The sequence below is a fragment of the Nothobranchius furzeri genome, chromosome 4 (genome assembly GCF_043380555.1).
Source record: "Nothobranchius furzeri strain GRZ-AD chromosome 4, NfurGRZ-RIMD1, whole genome shotgun sequence".
Classification (NCBI taxonomy): domain Eukaryota; kingdom Metazoa; phylum Chordata; class Actinopteri; order Cyprinodontiformes; family Nothobranchiidae; genus Nothobranchius; species Nothobranchius furzeri.
Genome location: NC_091744.1, coordinates 6667639 through 6695027, shown reverse-complemented (window position 1 = coordinate 6695027; position 27389 = coordinate 6667639). Strand labels below are relative to the sequence as shown.

General features: G+C 41.7%; 1 protein-coding gene across 2 annotated transcripts; it reads left to right on the top strand.

The window, feature by feature from the left end:
* Positions 1–26927, top strand: ppp1r12c (protein phosphatase 1, regulatory subunit 12C). 2 transcript variants are annotated; one of them, XM_015976171.2, is made up of 20 exons: positions 1–665; positions 2758–2938; positions 4447–4577; positions 4937–5055; positions 5599–5758; positions 5849–5993; positions 6091–6165; positions 6245–6324; positions 6587–6699; positions 6776–6843; positions 7984–8129; positions 8225–8312; positions 12953–13070; positions 18016–18128; positions 21193–21242; positions 21853–21892; positions 22084–22188; positions 24009–24059; positions 24233–24283; positions 25945–26927. In XM_015976171.2, the coding sequence occupies exons 1-20, from the start codon at positions 457–459 to the stop codon at positions 26029–26031; spliced, it is 2130 nt and encodes a 709-aa protein (XP_015831657.1). In that variant the 5' UTR covers positions 1–456; the 3' UTR covers positions 26032–26927. The 2 variants fall into 2 exon arrangements, with proteins under 2 accessions (XP_015831657.1, XP_015831656.1); XM_015976170.2 differs by having other exon boundaries at positions 22084–22197.
* The last annotated feature ends 462 nt before the right edge of the window (positions 26928–27389 follow it).

Genomic DNA, 27389 nt, shown 5'->3' with positions numbered 1-27389 from the left:
GACACCCAAACATTTCAAATATAAATGCTGGGACATTATGGTAATTAAACAATAAATGACATTTATCTATGCAAATGTGAACAATTCACATTATTTGATATTTTTTAACGCTGGAGGACCATGATAAAGGTCATGCGTTTGTGATCTCTCAATAAATGAATAAACATGAGAATCCTCTCTGAAACCGTACTGCCTCCTCTTGTGTGGGTTTAGGGATGCCAAGGCAAAGCACAATGGCAGGAAGTGCAGTGTGTGCACAATGCGCGGGCACGTTGCTTCGGCGATGACGTACTCACGCGCTCCCGGTGCTCACGAGCACGAGCCGAGGCTCTTCTCTTCGCCGCCTTCAGAAACAGGAGCAAGAACCAGGAAGCGAAAGTACACACATGGAGGGTGTGTCTTCCCCCGCCAGCGCCTGTTTTAGTTTTTAAAACACCGTCCTCCGCTGGTTAATACATGGGGGACACGGCGAAGGCCAAGCGGCGGGAGCAGCTAAAGCGCTGGACCGGCTCCTCCACCGACAAGGCGTCGGACGTGCCCCGGCGCAGGCGGCGGGTCGATGCCGCGCACGGCGCAGGAGAGGCCGAGGCCGAACAGAGCGACCCGCCGGGGGAGCAGCCGGAGTCCGCGGGCGGAGATGGAAGCAGCCCCAACCTGAAACAGCGGTGAGGAAACCTCCATGCCCTAGCCGGCTGACGCCACCAGTCGAGGACCAGGCGTTTTATCCATCAGCAGTCTGTTTGAAAGCGGAAGCTTCCTGTATGATCTTCTGTTGATCTCTGTCAGGGAGCAATTGTTTACACCTCCGGTTGTGTTTGTTATTTATTATTTGTGCAGTTTTTTTTAAGCACATCTTGTTTTTGATCAGTGTAGCACTAACAAACAGCGGGTGACAGCTGTTTAAGGGGCGGATTTAGTCATTTTGTGGCCCCCACTTCCCTTCTACATCATCTTTAACCCTCGTTTCTTCCAAGTCTGGCTCATTATCTTCACTGCAGAGCTTTTCACCCAGTTCCAGTCCTCAGCTCGTGCCTGACCCAGTTCAGATGGATAGTATTTTTGATTAGGCCACTTAACTCCAATCAGTTATACATAAGACTCCTAAACTCAAGGGATGAGCCAGTTTTGTGTTGACACAAAACAAAATAAATAGGGCTTTAGCACCAACAAGGTGATGCTAAAGAACCCATTAATGATAACATAACATGACAGTAGATGATCAAATCAAGGAGGATTCATGAGTCTGGTTCTGTGTCAGATGTTTGATGGACTTATCTTACCAACTCCAAACCATCCTTAGTGGTGAAGATCCCACAGCCGGTCCCTTTTTGAGTGTGTTACTCTGTTCGTGTTGGTCTTGCTGTGGTTGGTTTTCATCATGAACCTAACAGGGTGTTTGTGTTTTGCTGAGCAGATTAAACGAGAGGAATGATGGGACTCATTCATGTGTTGATTTCAGACATTTCAGTTTAGATCAGTGGTTTGCAAACTGTTCCGATTCTCACCCAAATAATAAAAACAGACACCCAAACACTGATTAAAAACAAGCAAAGCAAGAGCACGGTAACAAATATCAATGTAAAGAAGTATCAGAATAATTTCACCCTTGTCTGATAGCTATTTTATTATCACAGGATTCAAAGTGGGGTCCCAGCCCCAACTGCTGTTATTATTTCCATAAAGTTAAGAGTTTTCGAGAAGATCTCCAGGATTCGAAATGTCTTAGAAAATTGTTCAAAGGATCAGCGGTGGCATATTAGCCTTTGATGTTGCCTCGGAATAAAGTAGCTGTGATAAAATATTATAAATGTTGATCAGACTCTTTGTTGTTTGTATAGAGTAATATTTGTATAGAGTGACAAATAGTATAATTGGAGTCACAATTTTTCTGAGATTTTAATGTTGTGGGCCTGAGAATCAATGATTTGGATGACCAAATCTGACTTTCTCTCCATGCCAAATTTTTTCGTCTTTGAGTTTATGCTTTTTCTAGAGAACAAACGTAGAAAATGTCTGTTTTACACTTAATTGTCAGCTAAAGATTAAAAGGACCCTGTGTGTTTGCTAGTATATTAGGCAGATCTTTTTGAAAAGACTAATGACCAAGTTCACTGAGGCAGTTTTTTACTTTTTTTTTTTTTAAACATGATCAGTCACTGAGTGTAGGCTAAACGTGAAAACAGTCTTCTTGTTGATTTAGCTTCCAGGAAATGGCAGAGAACATTTTGATTAGTGGAAGCTAATTGTTAGCATTAGCAACTCCAAAACATGGCACAACTCCTTCATTCTTTTATTTGTGGTGCTAAAACATCTACATTGCAACGCATACAGAGTCGGTGGTAGTCACATAGCTGTTTGCCAATCAGGGGTGAGATGTCCGGATATCAGGAAGTAAGACTCCAAATTCTGCCGTCTTCTGCTTCCCTCTGTTCTAGCTCAATTCTAGTTCCTGAAACGGCAGCGCCAGAGCTTTTTTCCTTACAGAGATCGACTCGCAAGGCTTTTGTTTATACTAGAGACCACTGCAAATGTGTTTTAAAAAAACAAGTGAACTTGGTCTTTAACATTATTTTTAAAGTTGAGAAAAGTCAGTCTCAGTGGAAATCTAAACCTTTAAAAAAAAGGTTCTTAGAAATCTCTTATAAAACATGCTTGTGTTGCCAGTTTTTTGCACTGCAGCCCTGAAAAATGAGCTAAATGTGGGTAAAAGTAGCCAAACTGGTTACTGGTGAACTAATTAAAGTTGTCTTTATCCAGATTTAGGAAGAGTGTGAGATTTGACAGAGCTGCTGAGTTTCTGGCTGCGTGTGCAAATGGAGACACGGAGGAGGCTGAGGCGATGCTGGAGGAGGCCAAACAGACCAAAACTAGGAACGGGGAGGGCATGCTGGATATCGTCAACTGCTCCAACGCTGACGGCATCACTGCTCTGCACCAGGTGACGCACGACCACCTCGCCAAATATTCTGTTAAATTCAGAATTGATTTTAAAAATAAGACTTCTGATTCATCGTCTTAATATTTCTTCTGTTGAAGAAGAGGACACGCAGCTCTACCCCTTCACTGTTTATCGCTTGGTTACCCCCAAATTCCACTACCTCCGCTCCGCTCCGACACGAACGCCGGAGCAAAATCGGTCCCGTTGTAGTCAATCGAGCAATTCCACTACCGCGGCCGTGCTCCGGCAGTGCGGCGCCGTGCGCCGCCCTCTGTTCCGGCGTCCGGCAAAAATAGAATCGATCCTATTTTCGCCGGACGCCGGAGCACCTCCGCAGTAAATGGACAGAAATCACAACCGTCCAACAGGAAAAGGAGCAAGCACAACTTCCGTTTTTCACAATACATCGATAAACAAAATGCGTTTTTTGTTTCATATGCACAGGTTTAACAACTTTTAACAACTATCAATGGCGGCTGAAGTTTAAATGCACAAAAGTAAGCCATAAATACAGTTTCCACTATCAAAGTAGTCACACTTTGTTGATCCAAACACTGCTGATCTCTCAACACAAATGATGGGCAGATTAAACAGTTCATTTCGATGCTTCTCCCACACAACGGGTGTTTGGATCTAACTTCCGCGTTTATTGCTCTGACTGTATTGCAAGATTTCGAAAATCCCGCGCATGCTTATTTGCCCACCTCAGGTCTCCGCACCGGAGCGGAGCCGTTGTAGAGCGGGTACCAGTAAAAATTGAGTTCGGAAGCGAGCGGCTGCGGAGGGCGGGGGCGAAGGTAGTGGAATTTGGGGGTTAGTCTGTTTTGGGATTGATATATTTACACAAACTACTTTTCAGAAACACTAGAGGAAAGCCTTTAGTGTTCTGCCTGCCAAAACTCAGTAAATCCCTAAGAATTAAAAGAAAACTGGTGTTTATTGCTCCATCTTTTAGGTGGTGTCTCGTATCAAGTCACGCTCTGTAACAAGTCCGGGTGTTCGAAAAAAACAGCTGCATTAAGTCCTCCCTCATAAAAACTCTCAGCTTCACTGTGAATTCCGTCCTCTTGACTTTTCTATGAGTTTGTATAAACTGATTGTTTATTTGAACACATTTAATAAATTTTTTTGTGTCCAACACTTTTGGAATTTAATGTGAAATTTGGTATTCTTCAACCACTGGCATGGAAAACCTAATGTACAGAAGAAATGTGAAATGTCATCAGCAGAAATTCGTGGTGGTCTAGTCTCATAAATATTTAGTTTTGTATTTGAAATATGTCCATTTAATAAAGCAGAATATAATAAACGATGTCATTGTTATTTAGTTTTAGAGGACTAAAGGGTCAGGGTGAGCCTCTGAGGTTTGAGGCTCTGATATTTATCTAAATACTGATTTCCGTTTGCGTGCCTTGCAGCTTGGTTTCTAACGAGAACAGCTCACTTGGATATTTCCCCCTCTAAGAGAACCACAAATAACCTGCTTTATCATTTCTTGTCTCTTGCAGGCCTGCATAGACGGCAGCATAGAGATGGTGACCTTCCTGGTGGATCACGGTGCCTCGGTAAACCAGGTCGACAGTGAGGGATGGACGCCGCTGCACGTCGCTTCCTCCTGCGGCAACCCAGACATAGTCGAGTGTGTAAAATGTTCCCAAACACTTGCAGCACTTCATCAGCCTTTGTCGCTGTAGGGACGTCAGAGCACAGCGTGGGTGCTGAGATATTTCTGCCCTCCACAATGCTAACATTGTTGTCATGTTTGGCAAGACCGCACGCCAGCTAAAGCGTGAGTGGTCCAGAAACCTAAAGATTAGAAAACAGATTTGGTTTTTCTTCCTTCTTCTGCAGAAGCTTGTTCTTTGTTAGATTCCACCCCCACAGAGAGGCTGGGCAGCTATCAGAAGCACAAACACAGATAACATGACTGACTGATAGCATCAGGAGTTCCTGTTCTAAAGGAATTTAGTTTTATTTTTCTACGGTTTGCGTTTTCAGGTTCCTTTTGCAGAAAGGTGCATCTCTCACTGCTGTGAACTGTGACGGGGACGTTCCCCTGGACATCGCTCTGGATGAAGCCACTGACACTCTTCTCCAGGATTATTCTCAAAAACTGGGTGAGTCGCCATCTTTTGTTTGTGTTGTGTTGGACTCACTTCACCAGTGGGGATGTGGAGTGAGAGAGCGGGTTGGACCTATTTCTACATAGAATGTTTTCTTTTTACTGCACATTTTAATAGATGTCAACTTTTTAAGCTTGATTAAAAAGGACAAAAATGGCTTTGAATAAAGAATTTAACAGTAATAAAATTGTTGTTTGGAGCGTATGATTACAATTCAAATTAGTATAAACGAGAAATGTGTTAATTATTGAGTTACGTGACCACAGGCTTATCAATGGAGCACAGATACATGGATATCACAGCCTGCACATTGCATAACCAAGAAACGGTAGACCAGAATGTGTTTGTATCCAGTAATTTGCTGTTCAGAGCTGTTCGATCATTTAAGTTGTGATGCATGTAGATTTTTTAGACCAGAAACATAAATTAAGGTTTTTTTATTCACCGTTTCTCTGACATGAATCAGTATTAGCCCAGAAAACCAGAATCGGTTTATCACCCATTTTCACACCTTCTGCATCTTGTGATTTGTTTCAGGAGTGAACTTGGAAGCAGCTAAGCGTAGAGAAGAGGAGCAGATGATGGCTGATGCTCGGACTTGGCTGAGCGAAGGGCTGCCTGCTGATGTCCGAAACCCTCGAACCGGCGCCACACCGCTGCATGTGGCTGCAGCCAAAGGCTACCTGGAGGCCCTAAAGTAAAAAGAAAAAACACACCTTCAACATTCTGAGCTAGTCCTTATCCAGATTTCCAGCTATCCTTATTTTAACTGAATTTGCTCCGTCAGGATACTGTGTCAGTGTGGGCTGGACGTGTCTGCTATAGACTTTGACGGCTGGACGCCCCTCCACGCCGCCGCTCACTGGGGTCAACCGGAGGCATGTTGCGTTCTGGCCGAACAACTGTGCAACATGGAGGCTCGCAGCAACGGGGTGAGGCCCTCAGAATACCCCTCCCCCACCCCGCACTTCTATTTTCAACCTCTTTGCTTATCTTAAATCAGATTTTTGTCTTGTTTGATCGCCACAGGGCCAGACACCTTTTGACGTGGCTGATGAAAATCTCACAGATCTCCTAGAGGAGTTGTCACAAAAACAAGCCAATGTAAAGGAGCCTTTTTATGTTGTTTGGTGATATTTTGTTTGATTTTTCCTCTAATAAGTGATGTTTTTCTGTCTTACAGTGGCGTAATGAACGGTCGATATCAGACAGGCAGAACCAAGCTGGATCCAATGCTGCAAACACACAGAACAAGCGGCGGAGGTTAATATAATTCCTTAACTTTATTCCTTATTAAAATATCTTAACTGTAAATGGTGGTTGAGTGTTCTCGGGAATGTGCCTGACTTCCTTTTAAAACAATACGTTTAGTAACCAACTCAAACCACTTGCAATAACACTAATAAAGTGAAATACACAATAACAACTAGAGTGCGAACAACCAGAGTCCCAACCCCTGAGACGTGTCAGCTCGTACTGCCTCCAGGTTTTTTACTTTTCCCATTTGTGTGTTTTTCTTCCCCAGGAGTTCGGTGTGCAGGATGAGCAGTAAAGACAAGATGAGCGTTCAGGACCAGTCCAAAGAGAGGGGCATTTCAGGAGGCCTGGAGCTGAGCGAGGAGAAGGAGAGCAGCCCCGGTAACCCTGTTCAACCCCCGACCTCAGTGCTTTAGGGTTTCATGCCGATTACTAAAAAATGCTGGTTTCATCTCAGAAAGCTCCACTGTGTCCAGTCCAGACTCCGAGAGTGTGACAGCATCTACCGTCAGTCCTGCTGAAAAGGTGAAAATCAAAGTGATGTTATCCAAAAATTGTGTTAAAACAGCTAACCTGTTTTAAAGCAATGGTTATGGTAAAAGTTCAATGTAAGGTCACACGTTAAACACCCCAAGCAGGTTAATCTTTAAAAGAAAACACAAAAATGAGGGTGAATAAAGTCAGAGGAGCGATCCTGGATTACTGTTGGCAACACGGCGCTAACGCAACCACCAAATAAAATGGAAGACAGAGGAAACTGATGAGCAAAAAGGGAGAAAGTGACTCAAACTCAAAACACGAACCATAATGTGACAGTCTGTGGTTCAGTCCACTTCCTGGCTGGCAACATTAACTTCCTCAACATTCGAACGCTTTAAATCCACTCAGTTAAAATGACAAAACAACGAATCTGATGTATGCATTTTATGTAAATCAGTTAAAAAAACAAGACAAACATGGTTTTGCTTTGACTGAACCCTAAGGTCATTATGTTTATGACCTTCTGTGCCTCTGTGATCTGATATCACAGAGGCATTATGGGTATTGCGGTTTATCAGATGTTGCAGGGAGTTAAAATGCAGGTTAAGGTATGTGTTTAGTTTGACCCAGAATCAGCCTTTAAAGGGACTTTTTTATTGCATAAAAGTTATAAATAATGACGTTTCTACTGCTCTCTGTACAGCCTCTGTTCAAAGAAATAGTTTACCTCTCTCAGGACTGAGATGCCATCAGGAACGAGCCCCGGCTACGGTTTTGCTCTTTGCTTTTAGGTTGTATGTGATGCAATCAGCTGTGAGGAAAAAACAAACTCAAAGTTCCTTATTTGTGCTGACACGCTAGAAAGTAAATTTCCAGTTCTGACAGGAATTAACTGGTCCTCATCGAGGAAGTTTTTTATCATTAGCATTTAAGTCTGCATGTTAACTCTTGATTAAAATATTTTTAATTATGGCTAAAAACCGAATGTGTAGCATCTTTTTATATATTTATAATAGTACATTTGATTTCTAAATGGCAGCAACATTATTTTTTTTTTTAAATGTGAAATTTAGCAGATAAAATCAGGATTAAACTGTTTGTGCAGGCGTTTCTCTTTTGATTGGTTAAATTTTTTTGGTGATGTATTTAACCTCCTAACCTTTGTTTTTCTCTAACGTGGTCCAGACATCCGAGGAGAAAGACCAGGATGTGGAGGAGAAGGAGCAGGAGCAGGACAAGATGAGCCGTACCGCCAGAGTCCAACCAACTCCTCAGATGAAGGACGCTTTAGCCGAGAGTCCAAACATGGAAAAGAAACAACAATCCAAACAGTAATGAAACTTTGTTTTTTTTTTACTCAGCTGCTGCTTCTGGAAGCTGGGAGGATCCAGTTTGTTTTTTTATAAAACAAATTTTCTGTCTTTAGATTTCAGCCTCCAGTTAGAGACGAGGAGTCTGAGTCTCAGAGGAAAGTTCGGTCTCGGTTGTTGCGCCAGACTCGCCGCTCCACACAGGTACTACATCAATCAATCAATCATTTGTAATGAATTAATTTACATCTATTTAATGAACCATAAGATGTGTGATTCCACAGGAAATTTGAAATCAATCTTATGAATCTTTGGGTAATTTTAACCAGAAGACTGGAACTTTTTATTGCAGGGATTATGTAACCACTTCGTATTAACTGAGAGACAAGAGAAGAGAGAGTCACCTTTAAAACGTTAAAGAAGATTTATTTCTAAACAATTTTAAACAAGACTAACTCTAAACTCTGGGTGATGAATGGATCTTGGTGTGAATGAGACGTGAGATGAATGGTGTATGTGTGAGTGATGTTGTCATCAGAACTCTCGTATCCGGAGAAGCAAGTCTGAGTGGGACATGATGTTTTGCACTTAAGCTATGATCGGAGTTTCATAAACACAGGAGATGCCATTTTGTCGCTCCACACATACCCTTAGGATGAGACCTCCGTACAGATCCAGAATGCCAGGTCCTCGCACCCCCCTTAGGTACCGGAGCCGATGAAACAGCGTCAGCAATACAACAGACTAGTCTTTGGATTTTCTCCAGGTAAAAAGCGACAGTTGGTTGACAGTGTCAGATGGACCCTGAGGGTCAGTGAGTTCAGCTTTTATTCTGAAAGGAACCGTTGCTTGGTTGGTAAAGTGCAACAGAATTTATCCAGCTTGTTAGTTCTTTGCTTATAGAGGAAGTCCGGGTGGCCGGTCCGACACTTCTCTTAGAATGCGGTGAACTGGCTTAAGATGGCGTAGGACTGGTTTTATTAATCTGGATGTTTTGATTTATGGTCGAATCAGAGTTTGACAGATTTATAAACACCACAGAGACTATGCCACGCTTCAGAAAGGAAGGTTCCGATTGGATGAGAAAAATAAAATGTGTCTTGTGACTTACAGTACGTGTATCAGTATGTCTAGTGCAGCTAGATTAAAGTCTTATAACTTATTAAAATTGATCATAACCATTGTCATTTCACAGATTGGTTCACATCTTGTTATTGGACTAACACTTTGTTTGATTAGCTTTATCAAAATAGAGTTCTTTGATTTATTAAAAAGAAAGAGTTTGTCTTCTTTCTTATGAGCTGGAAACAGTTTTAGATGCAAATGCATGACCTTGAGGCCAGGGTATCCGCGGGTCCTTAAAAAGTCTTCAGATTTGCTTTTCCAAATTTAAGGCCTTAAAAATCCTTAAAAATAACAAATAGTCCTTAAATACAGTTTGCAAAGGTCTTAATGTCCAAAGACCCATTAAATAAGATTATTTTATTTCTATAAAATTTTCATAAATTTCTAGTTGGTGTTCAGCATTTTTTGTGTATGATATTGACATAAGCGGAACCATACACATTCAGTTGGTTGTGAAAGTGGGCTATTTTTAGATGAGCACATTAGCTGGTTAAGCTAGTGGGAGCTTGCACCATGGAGAAGTGAAAGTTTAATGGTAACTGGATGGCTTATCCCACGTTGGCGACGTGGTTAGCCCCGGTTCCAGGCAATTAGCTGGAAATTATAGCTTAAATTTGATTTTAAAAAATTGCTTAAATTTGGTCAAAATGGCCTTAAAAATGGTCTTAAAAAGTGTTAAGTTTGGCTCCCTTAAACCTGCAGATACCCTGTGAGGCAGTCTCATGCAGATTAGTTCTTCCTGAGGAGAGAGGGTAAATAACTTTCAGTGGACTAGCTACTTCATCACGTTACTCAATCAATCAAATCTTTGTTTATATATAGCGCCTTCCACAACCCTATTTGGGTGCCTAAGGCGCTGGAACACATCACATTCGTATAAGAAATTTTATATTTATATTACTTGTCTTTGTGTGTGCGTGTGTGTGTGTCTGCTCTGTCTTCTCGATCCCCAGTGAGTCGTGGAGGATGGCTGCTTATACTGAGCCAGGATCCTCTGGAGGTTTCTTCCTGTTAAAAGGGAGTTTTCCTCTCCACTGTCGCTTTATGCTTGCTTAGTATGAGGATTGCTGTATAGTCACTGACACTAGTCAGTGACTTGATGCAATTTGCTGGGTTCCTTGTATAGGAAACATTATTTCTGATTGGCTTAATGAACTGACCTGAATTGGAATGTTTATTATGTGAAGTGCCTTGAGACGACTCTTGTCGTGATTTGGCGCTATATAAATAAACTTGAATTGAATCATAGAAAGACATACAATCATGAAAAGATAAGTTAAATGGCCTGTATTTGTATAGCGCCTTCTTAGGGTTCTACAACCCTAAGGCGCTTCACAACACAATCAGTCATTCACACGCTGGTAGGGATGAACTACAATGTAGCTACAGCTGCCCTGGGGCGCACTGACAGAGGCGAGGCTGCCGAGCACTGGCACCACCAGTCCCTCTGACCACACCCAAAGTTAAAACACCGAAAATAAAGCGTGGAGCATAAGACAAAGGAATAAAACAATGAATTAAAGCGAATTTACAAGAAATAAAATAGCAATTTAAAACAAGAATTAAAAATAACATAAAAGCAAGCCGACTTCAAACATGTTCTGGAAACGCTCAACCAAAAAAGTTAGTTTTCAGTCGACTCTTGAAGATCGGCAAAGAGGTAGACAGCCTAATTGCAGGTGGCAGCTGGTTCCACAGTGATGGGGCTAGAACCGAGAAAGCCCGGCCCCCATGAGGTCGACACTTAGCGCAAGGGACTACAAGGAGGCCCTGATCAGAAGAGCGCAGAGAGTGTGAAGGCAAATATCTTTTCAGGAGCGCCGCTAAGTACGGAGGGGCCTCTCCCAAATTAAAGATTCATTTATTCATTCATTCATTTATATAAACCTTCACTCGGGAGTCACAGCTCATGATGCTGTCAAAATGATGATTGTAAAAAAAACACGCTGTAGAGAGAAATTTAATAGAATTTTATATTTTTATCTGCAGTTTAGGAGCTAGCTACTGTTTATGTCACAGTGGAGGTTTTAAAAACTGTCTGCGTCAAACCGACGCCGTGGACTTTAAGATGCATTAAACCGACGCCGTGGACCTTAAGATTAGAAGTTCACTAACTCGTTTCTCCATTTTGGATTTTTTCATCACCGTTTCAAAACGACATTCTGTGTGAATTTTATTAAATGAATTGAAAACAGAACTTTGAAATATCCTGTTTAATAGGCTTAATGAATACAAGGCAAAAATGTAGTTTCATTGTTCTCAAAAGATTTTGTGTTTTAGTTCCTTTATGAAGCGTTTGGACCATACTTGCTTTTCTTGTTGTTTTAAGAACTTTTTTCATACAGAACCTTTTTAATAGCTTTAAGGCTTTTTTCCACTATCCAAACTTTGCATAGCCTAATACAATAACCTAAAAGTTATCTTAGTAACTTCCTGTTCCTACATAACAGAATTTTTACAGCAACATCAACGTATTCATTTTGAACTATTTTTTATTTGTTACTGAATCAGTCAACCATCCCTCCATTTTCATCCGCTTATCCAGAGTCGGGTCACGGGGGCAGTAGCCTAAGGCGAGAGGCCCAGACTTCCCTCTCCCCAGCCACTTGGGCCAGCTCCTCTGGGGAATCCCAAGGTGTACCCTGGCCAGGTGAGAGGCATAGTCCCTCCACCGTGTCCTGGGTCTACCTTTAGGTCTCCTCCTGGTTGGACTTGCCCAGAAAACCTCACCAGGGAGGCGTCCAGGAGGCATCCTGACCAGATGCCTGAGCCACCTCAACTGGCTCCTCTCGATGTGGAGGAGCAGCGGGTCTACTCTGAACCTCTCCCGGATGCCCAAGCTTCTCACTCTATCTCTAACTATCTCTAAGCGAGAGCCCAGCCACTCTTCAGAGAAAACTCATTTCGGCCGCTTGTATCCGCAATCTCGTTCTTTCGGTCACTACCCAAAGCTCATGACCATAGGTGAGGGTAGGAACGTAGATCGACCGGTAAATCGAGAGCTTCGCCTTCTGACTCGGCTCTCTCTTCACCACGACAGACCGGTACAACGCCCGCATCACTGCAGATGCAGCACCAATCCGCTTATCGATCTCACGCTCCAGCTTTCCCTCACTCGTGAACAAGACCCAGAGATACTTAAACTCCTCCACTTGAGGAGTCAACCATACTATTCCAATTTAAAACATTTAAGAATATAACCAACTACTTATGCTAACATGCTAATGCTAACGTATTTCCACAGCTGGTGTTTAACCCAATCACCAGCTCACAGTTGTGTTAAAGCTAAAAATGATCCCCCAGTAAACACGTTTTTATTTTTTATGAAAACACACTAAAGTTGAAAGGCTCAGTGTGTCGTGTCTAAAAGGCCCGGGCAGAAACATGTTCTCCATTCTCAATCTTTCTGTTAAATATCTTTCTGTTCTGTGATCTCCGCTTGGACAGATAATTAACACGTTCAGATTTTTTCCGATTACTCGGTTATTTCTGCTGATGGGATTTTATTTGCTCCAACACATTTTTTTTATTTTAGTTATTCCCACTTGAACAAATCTCTAAACAACAAAACCAACAGGGAATCATTTACACTAAAAGCAGGAAAAAGCTGCGAATCTAGCTGCTAATAAGTCAGTCTTATTTGTTTTTATTTACATTTTAAAAGTTCTTAAAGGAACTGAAGGAATCTGAGTGGTTAGGTTTTTGTTCTGTGTTTGCAGGGCGTGACGCTGACGGACCTGAAAGAAGCAGAAAAAAACGTCAGTAAAGCTATTGAAACTCTAGCTCGGAACATCCAGACTGTGAGCCCCATCGTCACCTTCACACCTGCTGAGAGAGGTGAGTTAGGACGGGACTGGGTTCAGGCTCTTTATGGTTCCGCTATGATTCAGAGGGTTTCGATATGATTATAGAACAACTATCGATGCATCTTTCTACCACCTCACCTACTCTTGAGTGACTTTGTTGCTTTCAAAGTTTTTTTATGACACAAAACTAAATTACTTCCAATAATTTGTTATCAATAAAACAAAAATAAATAATCTCTAGGTTAAAAATGAGTTCACTGAACTTAAATCACCTTTTTCATACAAAAAGGTTTTATGATTCACTTGTTTTTGTTTAAAGATACAATGGCCTATCTGCAAAATAAACTGGATTGAAAAAAATGTCATGCCTCTTAACAATGTTGTAACGTTGTATAGCTATTAATGTATTGTAGAGATAAAAAAAACGAACAAAAAAGTAATGAATTGGTTCCCGAGCATTTGTCTAAAACCTTAGCTCAGTAGCGGTTTTAGGCACGGGCAGACAGGGCAATTGCCCGGGGCGGCATTTTTTCATGACACAAAAGGGGCGCACAGGCGCGGAGTAAAAAAAAAAAAGGAAATCTGCGCCGCACCGAGGTTTTCTATTATCTGTCATATGACAGTGTCTGGATTGGAAACAGCAAGTTGGCGCCCCCTGCAGCTGCAGGCACTCCTGCTGACTGAGAACGTTCACGTGCACCGTGTGTCTGAAGAACAGGAAGGGGAGGGGTGCGGCGGGGGAATTCACCTCTGCGTCTTTCCCAAATGAAATGAGCGTGCAGGGGCTGAATCAACTGTATTAACATGGCTAAAGTCAATCACATCTTAACGTTCTTCCATATTTCATTCATAATATCATAAACACAGGCCTATCATTCTTTCAGGTTTCTCTGAATTGTGTGAAATGGCCGAATAAAAAAAGGAAAAACAAAACGATTTTGTGGTCACCCCCCCATCAACGTCAAATTGTTTAGTCCTGACTAAAGGAAACGAGTCAGGAGCCAAACAGAAGAGATGAACATAAAAAGGCTAAAACCACCAGGTGCCCCATTCAGGGGGAAAAAAAAGAAAAAAGAGGAGAAAGATAAAGGTATGTAGCTCTCATGATGCATGTTTTCAATTTTTTGAACCAGTTAACTGGGATTTTAACGGTTAAATGCGGTCAACTAATTGCTAACAGAGCTAATAGGGCTGAAATATTGTAACGAATATTCAAATGGTTCGAAAAAATTCCTTGAATCGTTTTTTACTGATTCAAACTAGGATTTGTTAAATGCTCACTGCAGCCTGTGGCCTGCCTGAACAACAACAAACACATGTTGATCATGTTCACATAATAATAAATAAAACAATTCTACAAGCAGAAGAAAACTCCCCAGTCACCACTAACTATCCTGTTTATTTATTGCAGATGGCTGCACTGATTATTTTTTACCTGATTTGTTCTGTAAAAGTTGGCATTTTTGATGGTCTACAGTTTTTTATGTCAGTTTAAATTACAATTTCAGAGGCAATTCTAAAATATTATGGATCATGAGATCTATTGGAGATCTACCCCAACTTTTGGACTGCCAGTCACTGTGGCTCAAGCTGAGAGAAGCTTTTCAAAACTTGATCAAGTCATACCTGAGGTCACCTATGTTTCAGGGGCGGCTCACTAACCTGGCTCTGATTAGTATCAATCACTCAGTAGGGGAGCAGATTTCATATGATGACATTATCAAAAGGGGGCCTCGCCCGGGGAGTAATTCGATGTAGAACCGCCACTGCCTTAGCTAATAACACGACTCGGTCCAAAACCAACAATTGGACCATCTGGTTGTTGGTCTCGCCGAATCCTTCCTTCATTACACACTCAACAGAACACCACTGGTGTGGGAGGTTCTCCACTCAATAATATTAGAGAAGGAGAAACCGACGGCTGCTACCACTTCAACTTTAGGGCAAACTACCAGAACTAGGGCAAACTACCAGAGTCCCAAAAAGATAAACACCATTTGAAGTTTGGACAAGAAAAGACATTTGGACGTAGAAAACGGTGACTGGTGTTTAGCGCTCTCTTGTTTCCTCTGGCGGTGCAGGTTCTGGTATCAGGTGGACGTGGCCATGGGTTTGTGTTCAAAAGTTAGCTTGTTCTGTAGATTTTCTATTGCAGCTTTAATTTAAAGATTATTTAATGTTTTGGGTTCATTGCAATCCAGTTAAGCCCCAGTTTGGTTCTAACTCCAGTCAGAGCTGGTTTCTACTGACAAACAAAACCTTGTTTAAATTGTTATAATCCCATACAGGATTAAAATCTGTCCAAACTGATAAACACTAAAAGCTCTCACAGAGGAAACGGAGTTCTTGCAAACAACTTTAAAAGTTCCTCAGAGATCAACCACCCATATAATCCTGGACAGATTAATCTTTCATGCGTTAATCTGCCTCGGTTCTTTCAACTAAAGCGGTGAGGGAGAGACATACTGGAGGAGGAGGAACAACTCCATGTTTATCACACACAGATAGAACCACAGACACCCCATGGATCGGGGCTTCTTATTGGACCTGACGTAGCAGCGGGCCGCCATCTTGGATGGGTCCCCATTCAACCTCATTGCATTTATTTCTACTGAAGGTGCCTACCTGTCTAAAAGACATAAAACACATTTTACTATGCTTTTCATATAGTATGGCATGTTAGTTAAAAATATTTCATAAAATAATTTCAAATATAAAATCCCAACAGGTAGGCTAGAAAAGTCAATAATAATCCCACGAGATTTGTTTTTAATATTGCAATAATTGTTGCAACCATAGGCTGAACAAAAAACGGGCATAGTTGCTCACTCTGCATTGACTCAAGTTGAGTTTGGAGAGTGAGGAACATCCAATTACGCTCTCCAGCACCCAATAGTGTGTTTAAGTATTCATGTCTATGGGTAGAACTTCTCTCTGTTATGTGCTCCTCAAATGGTCCAGATGCTGCACTGTCATGTTTTTGCTCTGCTTTTTATATTCTTTATAACATTAGATTAATTTTGAACATTTTCCATTGCATCGCATAAAATATTATATCCCTACTGTTTCTGGTTTACAAACATCATTCGCTCTGGTCAACAAGTTATTTATTTATTAATTTTTTTATTTACATATGACTCGTAATGTCTAGTTTCTGCTCACAACCTGGACTGAAGTAATAAAGTACAAAACGGTCAAACGTTATGAACCTGTTATTTCTTGGTTTCACCAACAAAGTTGGATGTTTTTTTAAAGAGATTCTAATGTTGCTCCTCAACAGGAAACATATTCTTTCATTTTGACTTGTTTAGTTTAAGTGTTTTTCTTTTAAAGAATATTTAAGTATCAAATGTTTATTTTTTTATAAACTAGTAAAAGTCTTTGTAGTCCACTTTTGTTTATGCTGAAATGCATTTAGCATATATTTAAATATTGTACGATCTAATGTGTTTGAACTGTTTTTAAGTGTAACCTTTATTATTATTCAGACTTCCCGTTAACAAGCCTCACTCCTTTCTAAAAAAACATGACATAATGAGCGAGCTGTGAGGTTGTTTGAGGGTGGAAATGGTTTTTTTCTCACCTCTGCTGAGGGCTTTTGCTGCTGCTGCTGGTCAGTGGTTTTCAGATCGCTGCTCGAAAAACTCCACCTTAGTTTATCAGTTTTAGTTCGGTGGGAACTAAAGCATGTGGCAGATTAAAACGACCTCCTCCACTTCAGGGGACTTTATGGTTGTGGTTGGTTTAAAGGGTTCATCCATGTTTTTATTTAAAGTAAAGTAGGAAGAGTAAACAGACATTTGTTGCTCTGTTTTGTTTTGCTGCCTGCTTCTTACTGTAGTTTTATCTTATTGTGTGTGTAGAAAAGATACCAAACTTTATTTTTTTGTCTATTTTTATTTATTTTTATCAGAGCAGGCACATTCTGATGGCTGAAGTAGGAAAATAACCTAAAAGAACATTTGTTAAAAACAATTAGTGCAGCAGCACAGAGCGTACAGACCTTTGCCTCTTAAAGCACTTGCTGCGCTGCATACTTGTCCAGACTTGTAACGTCTTCATGGATTCGCCTTTGAGATGAAACCAAGTCCCTTTAACTGATTCTGCACTGCTGAGGTTTGATGAAATATTTCATCAAGAACAACCACGATACACTTTCTGCTGGACTGGAGCAGAGATTCAGGTCATTCTCTCACTCAGCTCTACAACCCCGTTCAGTCCAAAAGCATCACAAACATCCCGAAGTTTGGTTCTGGGTCAGATGTTCTGAAGAGTTTTTTTTTATTATTATGAATTAATATTAATGTTATGCTGAAACTGAGTCTTTTAACTGAGCATAATTTACACGGTGTGGGTTTGTGATATTTGTGCAACGTTGTGTTTTTTTGGTTTTTTTTTTTTCCTGTTGCAACATTTTCAGTGACCTCTGTTGCACAGGAGCTATGTACCGGATGTGTTGCACCACCTTGTAATAAGCAAGTCAGCCTCTAAACTTAAACCTGGTGTGTTGATGAGCTCCTAAACACAAAACAGGAATTTAAAATTCATCCAGTTCTTATTTATTCATATTCTTCTTCCAAGCAGCCAAACATCCTTATTACTCTTTATTTAAGGTGGTTCTGATTAATAGTTTTACAGGATTTTTGAAGGAACGGATAGGAAAATAAGTTAAAAGAGGCCGAAAAACTCCACAAAGACTCTTAAGAGCCTTCAGAAAGTCTGGATTACATGAAAATCTGGCTTCTTTTTTTCACAGCCCAAAACAAATCAGTTTCATTGTTTTTGTCTCTGTTGTGTTTATGTTAACTGATGCTGCTTTTCTAAAACCTCAGCGTTTGTTTGAGGGGCGAGTTGATGATAAACCGCTGATGTTCCTGGTTTTGGAGCAAATTTCCACTCTGGTTTAATTCTCATAGCTGTATTATTTAGTCTTGGACCCTCCTGGTTGCTTCCCTGTTTCTCTCTGTTGGTTTCAGACACCGACCCGATAAAGCAGGTGGAGTCGGATGGAGATAAACGCTTGGGAATTAATTACAGGAGGAAGCAGAGGAAGGAGAGACGCTCCACTGGCATCGTGCAGCTGGGAGAAGTAAGAAACGTCTCAAACGGTTATCAGCTGGTTTCAGCAAACACATCAGTTTATATGCAACCACATTTTAGGTCAAAGAGGTGTCAGGGCGCAGCGGAACAAGTCCTTAGAAAACAGGAACTTCTCTTAGTGGAAGTTAAAAACTCTGATGTTTCTTCTGAGGGGTTTTCACAGAGGGAGGGGCGGACTTCACCCTCTCACATTCAATAATCACTTCACTGATTTTACTCTGAAAGTCAAACGGTTGGTTCGTTTTAGCTGTTCTCAGGATTGCTTAATCTGATAATACAGATTATGTTTAGTGAAGTAAAACATCAAGACCGAGTCTTACTGGACTGGAACAGGTTATAGAGTAGAAACAAAAAAATGTTCAATTCAGTTTTTTTATATATATAAAGTCAAATCACTTTATAAAGTAAACAGTCCAACTGAAACAATTATCAGTGCATTGACCACAGTTCATTACGCCAATTAGTTAAAAGTGTTCTGTCTAAGAAAACCTGACAGACTTGTGTCCGTGTGTCGCCAAGCATGTAGTGACAATGTAGAAGGAAACTTCACATTAAAGCTGTGGAACACTGAAAAACATTTAATGATTATTTCTGATTATAATCAGTTGCTTTGAGTTTTTCATGCAGGCTGAACATGAAATAGTCTCCTACACCTATCTCCTGCATTAGCCTCTGATAGAAAATAGACGGTGAAACTCTAGGATTAGAAAAGCCTGATATGTCTACTTCACACTATCAGTTAGCATTCATGCACTCACCCATCTTGATTAGCAACGGAGAAAGCTGTTGTTGGTTTAGCATCCAGGAAACGGCAGAGAACATCTCGGCTAGTATAAGCTAACCGTTTGCATTAGCAACTCCACCACACACCTCCAGGCTTGTTATTTGTGCAGATAAAACGCCAGTCAGTGGTATTGTCACGTTGCTGTTAGCCAATCAGAGGCGAGATGTCCAAATATCAGGAAATAAGAGTCCAAAACATGCCGTTTGAAGCTACTTTCTCCTCCAGCTGACTTGTACGTCCTTATTCAGGCGTATCTGAGCTTGTCTCGCCCCCCGGACTAGGTGTTTGAAAGGTTCAATTGGCATCTGACATCTGACACTTTTTGGGACAAGTCTTGTGGAGTCCATAACCCAGTTACAGCAGTTTTTGCAAATTAACTTTATTCTCTTTTACGTTATCTAACATTTGTTACACTTTCCGACACCTGTGAGGACTTTGACTCCTCTAAGGGAAAATTTGTCACTAGGGTTGGGCATCGAGCATCGATTGGAACCGTGACCAACTGTTAGTTTTCCCTGGAATCGTTTAAAGTTTTTTATTTCAATTCTTAGTTTCGATTCCTAGAATGCCGACGGAAGAGGAATCCGTGGCCGATCTCCGTGGAAAAATAAAGGTGATCTGCAAATTGTGATCAACGCTTTTCAGAGCTGATCACACCAGCTGTCTGTGTGCAGCACCGAGTCCCCCCTCCCCCCACCCAGACATAAACAAATGCTTCTGCCGAACTTTTACTCTGTTATGTAAACTTTTAATTCCTGCAGCGTAGAGGAAACTTGTTAAAATACGTCAACACGGTGGATTTAATAGAAGCTTTAAGGAACAAACTCTGGACAGTGTGAGGCGAGTTTGTCTCACTGCAGAAATAAAAACACACACAGAGCGTCAGCAGTCAGACGCAGCCGCTCACCAACACTCGTGTGTGTGTGTGTGTGTGTGTGTGTGTGTGTGTGTGTGTGTGTGTGTGTGTGTGTGTGTGTGTGTGTGTGTGTGTGTGTGTGTGTGTGTGTGTGTGTGTGTGTGTGTGTGTGTGTGTGTGTGTGTGTGTGTGTGTGTGTGTGTGTGTGTGTGTGTGTGTGTGTGTGTGTGTGTGTGTGTGTGTGTGTGTGTGTGTGTGTGTGTGTGTGTGCGCGTGTGCGTGTGTGTGTGTGTGTGTGTGTGTGTGCGTGCGCGTGCGTGCGTGTGCGTGCGCGCGCGTCAAAGGCTGAACAATAACCTGTAGAATAATTAAAGTCATCATGCTAGAGCAGCTTTCTCTGTGGTGGACCACACCAGCTTCTGCCACAATAAATAATTTTAATAACAATAATAAATGACACACAAAGTTGTGAACATTTTAATTTCCTTTCTGAACTATTTCTGTTGAGAGTTTTAATGTTTAAAATATGTTAGATTGTTACTGACAGCAGCTAAATTTAAGTTTCACTTTCTTTTCTGACTGAATGCTGCTGCAGCATGGAGGTGTAGTTGTAGTCATCCTGGACGTGATCATCCTGAGAGTTTTAGCTGGAAACAGCTGGACGTTCCTGGATATGTTGGAGACATTTAGCCTCTCATCCCAGAGGCTTCTTCCAGACTTTGGTTGTGGTCAGAAACAAACACCCTGGTTGTGCTGCAAGTCTTTTTCTTTTTTTCTCCAAAACATGTTTCTGTCTAAATGAAGGTGATGTTGTTGTTCATAGAATTAAAATTCATGTTGAAGTTAAGATTATTTCATCAAGTAGGACCTGTGGTTAGCTGGCTCATTTAAAACATGTCATGTCTTGAAAGAATCGGAATTGGGAATCGATAGGAACCGGAATCGAAACGAGGAATTAAAATCGGAATCGTTCAAAATCAAACGATTCCCAACCCTATTTGTCACGTAGTTTTATTGAAAATGTTCCAAACTTCAGCAGTGTGTTAACACACCTTGTGAACACTTGACATATTGAAAACTTGCTTGTGAACGCAGCTCAGTGAGAAACCAGTACATCCAGGAACGTTTGTCTTTTGGGAGTGTGTAAATTAAATAAACAAAAAACTCAAGGTGGCTTAGCTTATTTAAATGCTCTAAATTAAAATCTGGTGGTGGAAAATTGTGCATGACCTCCTTTTTACAGAGAAGTGCCGCAGAAGAGCTTGCTGCATGTTTTAATCACCAGTTTACTCTAAAATATCAAATCTGCGGCAGAAAATTGTTTCCACCTGAAAGCTTCCTGAGTTTCAGCTCGATCGATGATGAGATGTATGTTGTTGATGACCTCTCAGGTTGAACCCTCGTGTTTTTCAGAACGACGACGTTGACACTCAACTAGAAGATGCAAACGGCCACAGCACTGAGTGAGTCTGAGTTAATGTAGAAACTGATGTTTTATCAGTGGAAAATCTGGGATTTCATTTGATATTTTATGCTAAATGTAAAAACAGGTTCCTGAAGGCTTGATTTGAAGTCTTGAGATATTTTTCCTTTTTTCTGGATTCATAGAATTTCTTTGAGCTTTCTCATTTTTGGTCCAGTTCTCGTAGCCGAGTGTCAGTCCTGTAAAAGCAATCGGTGTTTAAAGGCTTTCAGAAACAACCAGTGTGACTAAATCCTCGTCTGTCATTTTTTAGGTGTTTGTCATAGATTTAACTAACACAGGAATCTTAACTGATTCATCAGGGTCCAAAGTGAAAGATTTTGTCCAAGTCAAGGGCCGATTATTGGAGAAGGAAGACATGAATTTGCCCTAATTTTCAGGTGATTTTTAAAGTTTAGAATTGGGGAAAACTTGGGAGGATATTATACTTTTAAAACTAACTGTCACTCCTTCCCGTCTCAGCAGATTTTACTCAGATGTGTCACACATATTTTAGAAGCTTCTCCTGTGGGTTTTAGCTCATGTGGCTACATCAGATCTAAATGTGGTTTACCTGAATCTTAACAGCTTCTTCCCCGTTTCTTCTTCAGTGTGAATCAACTGGAGGACCCGTCTGCAGACTACAAGAAGGTATGTGTCTGACTCTGCCTCTGCACATACCTGAGAAACACACCTGAGGGCTGAATGTGAACACAGTCAGATAAATGCAGGACAGGAGTGATGCTCAGCAGGCGGTTTGCTTCAACAAGAAAACGCACAGAAGGCTTATTAACTGTCATTAAATATTGTCATAACATGCCTGTGGTTGTGTCTCCATCTAGTTGTACATCAAGGTTCTGCAGAAGAACTTGTCTCTGAATGAGAAACTGCAGGAGATGGAGCTTCAGCTCAGTCAGAACAAAGTGGAGCTGGAGAGACTTCGACAGGTTGGGAAGGTTTGCTGCTGCTTCTGACCTTTACGTGCGTGCGTCCGTGCGTGTGTGCGTGCGTGCGTGCGTGCGTGTGTCAGAGATGGCACATTACAGGCTACATAATACTACTTTGCAACATCTTCATTGAGCTGCGTTCGGAGACGAGGAGGAGATCCGTCCAAACTGTCTCTCTGCACTCATTAAAATGATGGAATACATAAACTGTGAACCTTTGAATATGATGCATATCAGACCAGTAAATCTCTAAATGTTTAGCAATTTCTCAGCATATTTAATTATAATAATTCTTATATATGCTGGTGAAGTTTCGTGGTAATTCTCAGTCTCATGTTTACGGCAGGTTTTATGTTGGGATGTATTTCAGCCTTGTGATGAACCCATGGGAGTCTAGAGGTGTATTTCACCCATTCTGATGTCTGATTCTGTGTAGAGCTTCCTGAAGCGTCTCTGTTTAGAGATATGAGGTTTATGTCCTATAGGACTGACAAGCTAATGGCTAGTTTGAGCTAAACCAAGACCAAAGTGATACAAAACATTTTCATGGAGTTCATTGTTCTAAATCACTCTCACATAAAGCTGTTTCAGCAGTTTTATTCTTAGCAACGGTGGCAGAGGAGTTAAGCTAATCCTGCTGTTCTCTATAGCAAACTGGACCAAAGCACTCGATGGAAGTGAGGCAAAAGCAGTCTGCCTTGGAGTGGTTCGCACACACCAGAGATTGTTGCTGGGACATGGCCATCAGACAAATCGTAGTCTTTTAGCCATAGCTGTAATCCTAGTCTCCTCTCCTTTGATTCATTCATTATCTTTCATTTATCTGGAGTCGGGTTATAGGCAGCTGCAAAGACCAGATTTACCTCTCCCCAGCCACTTGGACCAGCACCTCTCTGGGAATCTAGCTGAGAAACGTCCTTCCTGCGTGTCTTTGCTCCACGTCTCTGCAAACGGAGCGGATACTTTGAGGAACTGCTATTTTAAAGCTTGGTTTATGCTTGACGCATTCACTTTCCGCTTGGTGATGCGGCTCGCGGATGGAACGCGCTTCACAACTTGCAGCGTTTATGGTTCGTGCGGCTCGTCTCTGCGGTGAGCCAACATTCTCCCAAACTGTAGGGGGCAGCATGGAGCTCTACAGCATGCATCCAACACTACACCATAGCAGAAGTAGAAATGACTTTACAACATGGCATTCCAGCATTTTTAACAGCGTCCTCGTCTTTTCCGACAGTGCGAGTTATTTCTCTCCAAGAATTATTAACAACATGTTGATCACGGTGATCTCTGAGAGCTGAATCATACAAATGTCTGTATTTACCAACCTCTGCCATACTAGTTCTTGCCGGTCCGCTATGTTTATCTGCGTCCGACCATCCGCGTGGTTAGAAATTTTCCTAGGTGCGCGTTGTGGAAATTTTGGGCCGAGTAGAGACGCGGTGGAGAGCCGCGGTTGTCAAAATGACGCAACTTTTCCGCGCGGAGCCGTGCGGACCTCGCAGACGCGTCAAGCATAAACCAACCTTAAACCTTTCAGAGCAATGATTGGCCCATATGATTAAGATGTTACTTAGGCACTGTGGAGACATCATTTGTTCTGAAACATAAGTTATTGTCTTGAGACATTTTATCACAAAATACTAAAGTGATATTAAAATAGATCAATGATTAAACTAACAAATAAATAAGCATTAATAACGTTACTTTTATCAGTAACGATGGCTGCTGTGTGTCTTTTCCTCTCAGCTTTCTGTGCTTCCTGTTACATTAGTTTGTCTTAAACTTGTGAACGAACCTATTTCCTGTTTGTCTGTTTGCAGAGTCAGGAGAGCAGCACAGACAGACCGGCTCTGCTCGAGCTGGAGAGATTTGTAAGTTCAAACTGTCTCGGCTTTTACTGCAAACTCCAGTTTTGCGAGGCGCTGAAATTCACACCTGAGGTGCTTGTAATGCCTCGGGGGTGAACCAAGCGCTGACGTGTGAGAACTTTGCGGTTCCGCAGCAGAACAGGTCTGAGTTTATTAGTTTCTGTTCTGGTTCCCAGGAGAAGTTGTCCCTCCAGAGGAAAGCGTTGGAACTGGAGGACGAGCTGAAGGTATGTCAGAAACGATAACTGATTTAAATGAAAACTAAAACGCTTTTGTGTTTCAGGGTAAAAATGTGAACGTGTTGCAAAAACAAAATGCTGGCAGGACAAACACCCATCAGCTGTTTTGGGTCTGAACTAGCTGGAGATGACACCAAGGACGTAATTTTCACTTTAGAAGTGGGGGGGACACGGGGGGGGGGGGTATCTTTATAATATGTTCTAATAGGAAACCGGCTTCAACACAAACGGTTGCTTTCCGCTTGGTCCTACAGCTCAACCAGTGTCAATTTAATATAGCGTAATATTGTTTTTGGATGGTAAAAAGTGCAGGGGTCAAAACTTGACTTTGGAAAAAGTGGGGGGGACATGTCCCCCCTGTCCCCCCCCCCCAAAATTACGTCCATGGATGACACTTTTATCCATGATGTTGATGTAGACTTACGAAACGCAGACATGTTCACCTGAGAGTGTAAAACAAACTGAATGTGTTCGATATAAAACAAGGAAAAGCATCAAGTTAACAGCAGCGTAGAGCTTCTGTGTTCTGCTTTTCAGACTCATAATTGTTTATTTACAAGAACTAATAAAGTTTTTTTCACATGATCTTCCTAAACCATTCTGTTCGTTGTAAATTAATCGTAGCATCAAACACGTCACATTTTAGCTGAGCAGCTATAAAACTGAATGAGTTTTAGCCATTTGCTGAATTTGATCTGCTGATTTTCATCCAGTGATGGGTAAACAATGACTGTGTGCAAATGCAGAGGCAGCATCAACCCTTCCTACCCAGTCCACGTGGGCTGAGTCCTCCACAACAGACTCATCGGCTGTTGATTAGGACGGCTTAGCATTCATATTTATTCACACCTCTACCTCGTTATATATTCTGTCGCCTTGCAACCGTGACAGCACTAAACACAATTTAAAACTAAAGTCAACAGCAATACATGAAGAGGTGTGAGAACTGCATTACGAGCTCATTTGTGAGTATTTAAATATATAAGGAGCCCAGAAGATTGCATCGAGTCACTGACTTGTGTCAGAGACTTTACAGTAGGGCTGGGCAATAAATTGAAAATGTATCATTATTGAAAATTTTGACTCTTATCAAGATAATTCTTCCCATGTCAGTAAATTTGATAATAAAAAAACGAAAAGATGTGTGTTGGTTGGCAACATTCATGTCCCTTTAAGAAGCTGTACCACATTAAGTCACATACAGTTGTGACTCAAGTAATACATGTGACAGCCTCATCTAGTGGACAACTTTTGTTTCTGTGCATACCTGTAGTTACCATCTATTGTCATCAAGGTGAAGTCCTCAGTATATCGTGATATTGATTTTTAGGCCGTATCGCCCAGCCCTACATACTCAATCCTCATATTAAGCAAGCATGTAGTGACAGTGGAGAGGAATACTCCCTTTTAACAGGAAGAAACTTCCAGAGGATCCTGGCTCAGTATAAGCAGCCGTCCGCCACGACTCACTGGGGATTAAGAAGACAGAGCTCAGACTCGCAATCAAACTTAAAATGCAACCCCTGAATTCAGACGCCTCCAAAACTCTCCCACCTGTCTCCTTTCAGCTGTGGATGTTTAAAATAATTTGGCAACGCCACAGATTGTTTGAGATCTTAAAACGATGCTGTTTCACCGTGTGCCCGCAGGTTCTGGGGGACCTCAGAGCAGACAACCAGAGGCTGAAGGACGAGAACGCCGCCCTCATCCGAGTTATCAGCAAACTGTCCAGATGAGCCTGGAAAACCCTGGAGACACAAAGTATTACACGATGTATCAGTCAGCCACTCGGAGGACACGGACCACTAAAGGGAGACACAGCATCAAACTGATTTCAGGGTTCTTGTCTGCACTTGGGCCTTGTTAATGTTTTTGTTTTGGGCAGATCTACTGTATAACACGCTGACCTGCATATCTCACATGGACCGACGGGATGTTCACATCCACTTTTATATTACGTTTTTACTGTTGTATTTTTTTAACTGGAATATTTTAATGTGCTTTGCTTCAGTGATCCTTTGTTTAGAGGCTTTAAGCCTCCCCGTAAGAAGGGGAGGAATTTAAAAAAACAAATGCCAGATTTTAATGTGCCAAAAGGAAAAAGAAAGGTTGGTTTCAGTTTTTGCACATCCTTCAAGTCAAAGCATCAAATCTTTCTCAGGATGAGTCTTTACTGGTTTTATCTGGCTGCTGCTGATGGTGATGATGGTGGTGGACCAAACCTGCTCATTTCTCCTCAAACCTGTAAATGTGCATTTCACGTGTTTACGAGGGCCGCCTGTGGGACGCGGTGGAGTTCAGGTGCGTTCAGAGTCTGTTGTGAATCAGAGACGTTTTGGGTGCTAATAATGTCAGCTTAGAGGAAATGTTACAAGTGAGACCTGATTGGACTTCAGTGCTGCACATTACTAGGAACCTTTCTGCTGTGTTGTCCCAACGCTTCCCTACAGTAAAGAATTCATCCTGTGACGAACGACCAGATGGGTCATACTCTGAATGTTTACTTCAGTATGAGACAGAAATGCATGTCGAACTGTATTTTGATGCTGTGCCTTTGGATAAACATTTGTAAGTAATATTTCTATTTGCTTTGGCAGTGTACATTGTTGAGTAAATACAATACGGGCATAAATTGTTACAAGTCTGTTCTTTTTTACAGTTTTATTTTGCTATTATAATCTATCCATCGCTGGAGCGGTTCGCAGCCGAGTGTGAAGCAGCTGGGATGAGAATCAGCTCCTCTAAATCTGAGACCATGGTCTTGATTCAGAAAAGGGTAGAATGCCTTCTCCGGGTCAGGGATGAGGTCCTGCCCCAAGTGGAGGAGTTCAAGTATTTCGGGGTCTTGTTCACGAGTGAGGGAAAACTGGAGCGTGAGATCGACAGGCGGATTGGTGCTGCATCTGCAGTGATGCGGGCGTTGTACCGGTCTGTCGTGGTGAAGAGGGAGCTGAGTCAGAAGGTGAAGCTCTCGATTTACCGGTCGATCTACGTTCCTACCCTCACCTATGGTCACGAGCTTTGGGTAGTGACCGAAAGAATGAGATCGCGGATACAAGCGGCCGAAATTAGTTTTCTCCGAAGAGTGGCTGGG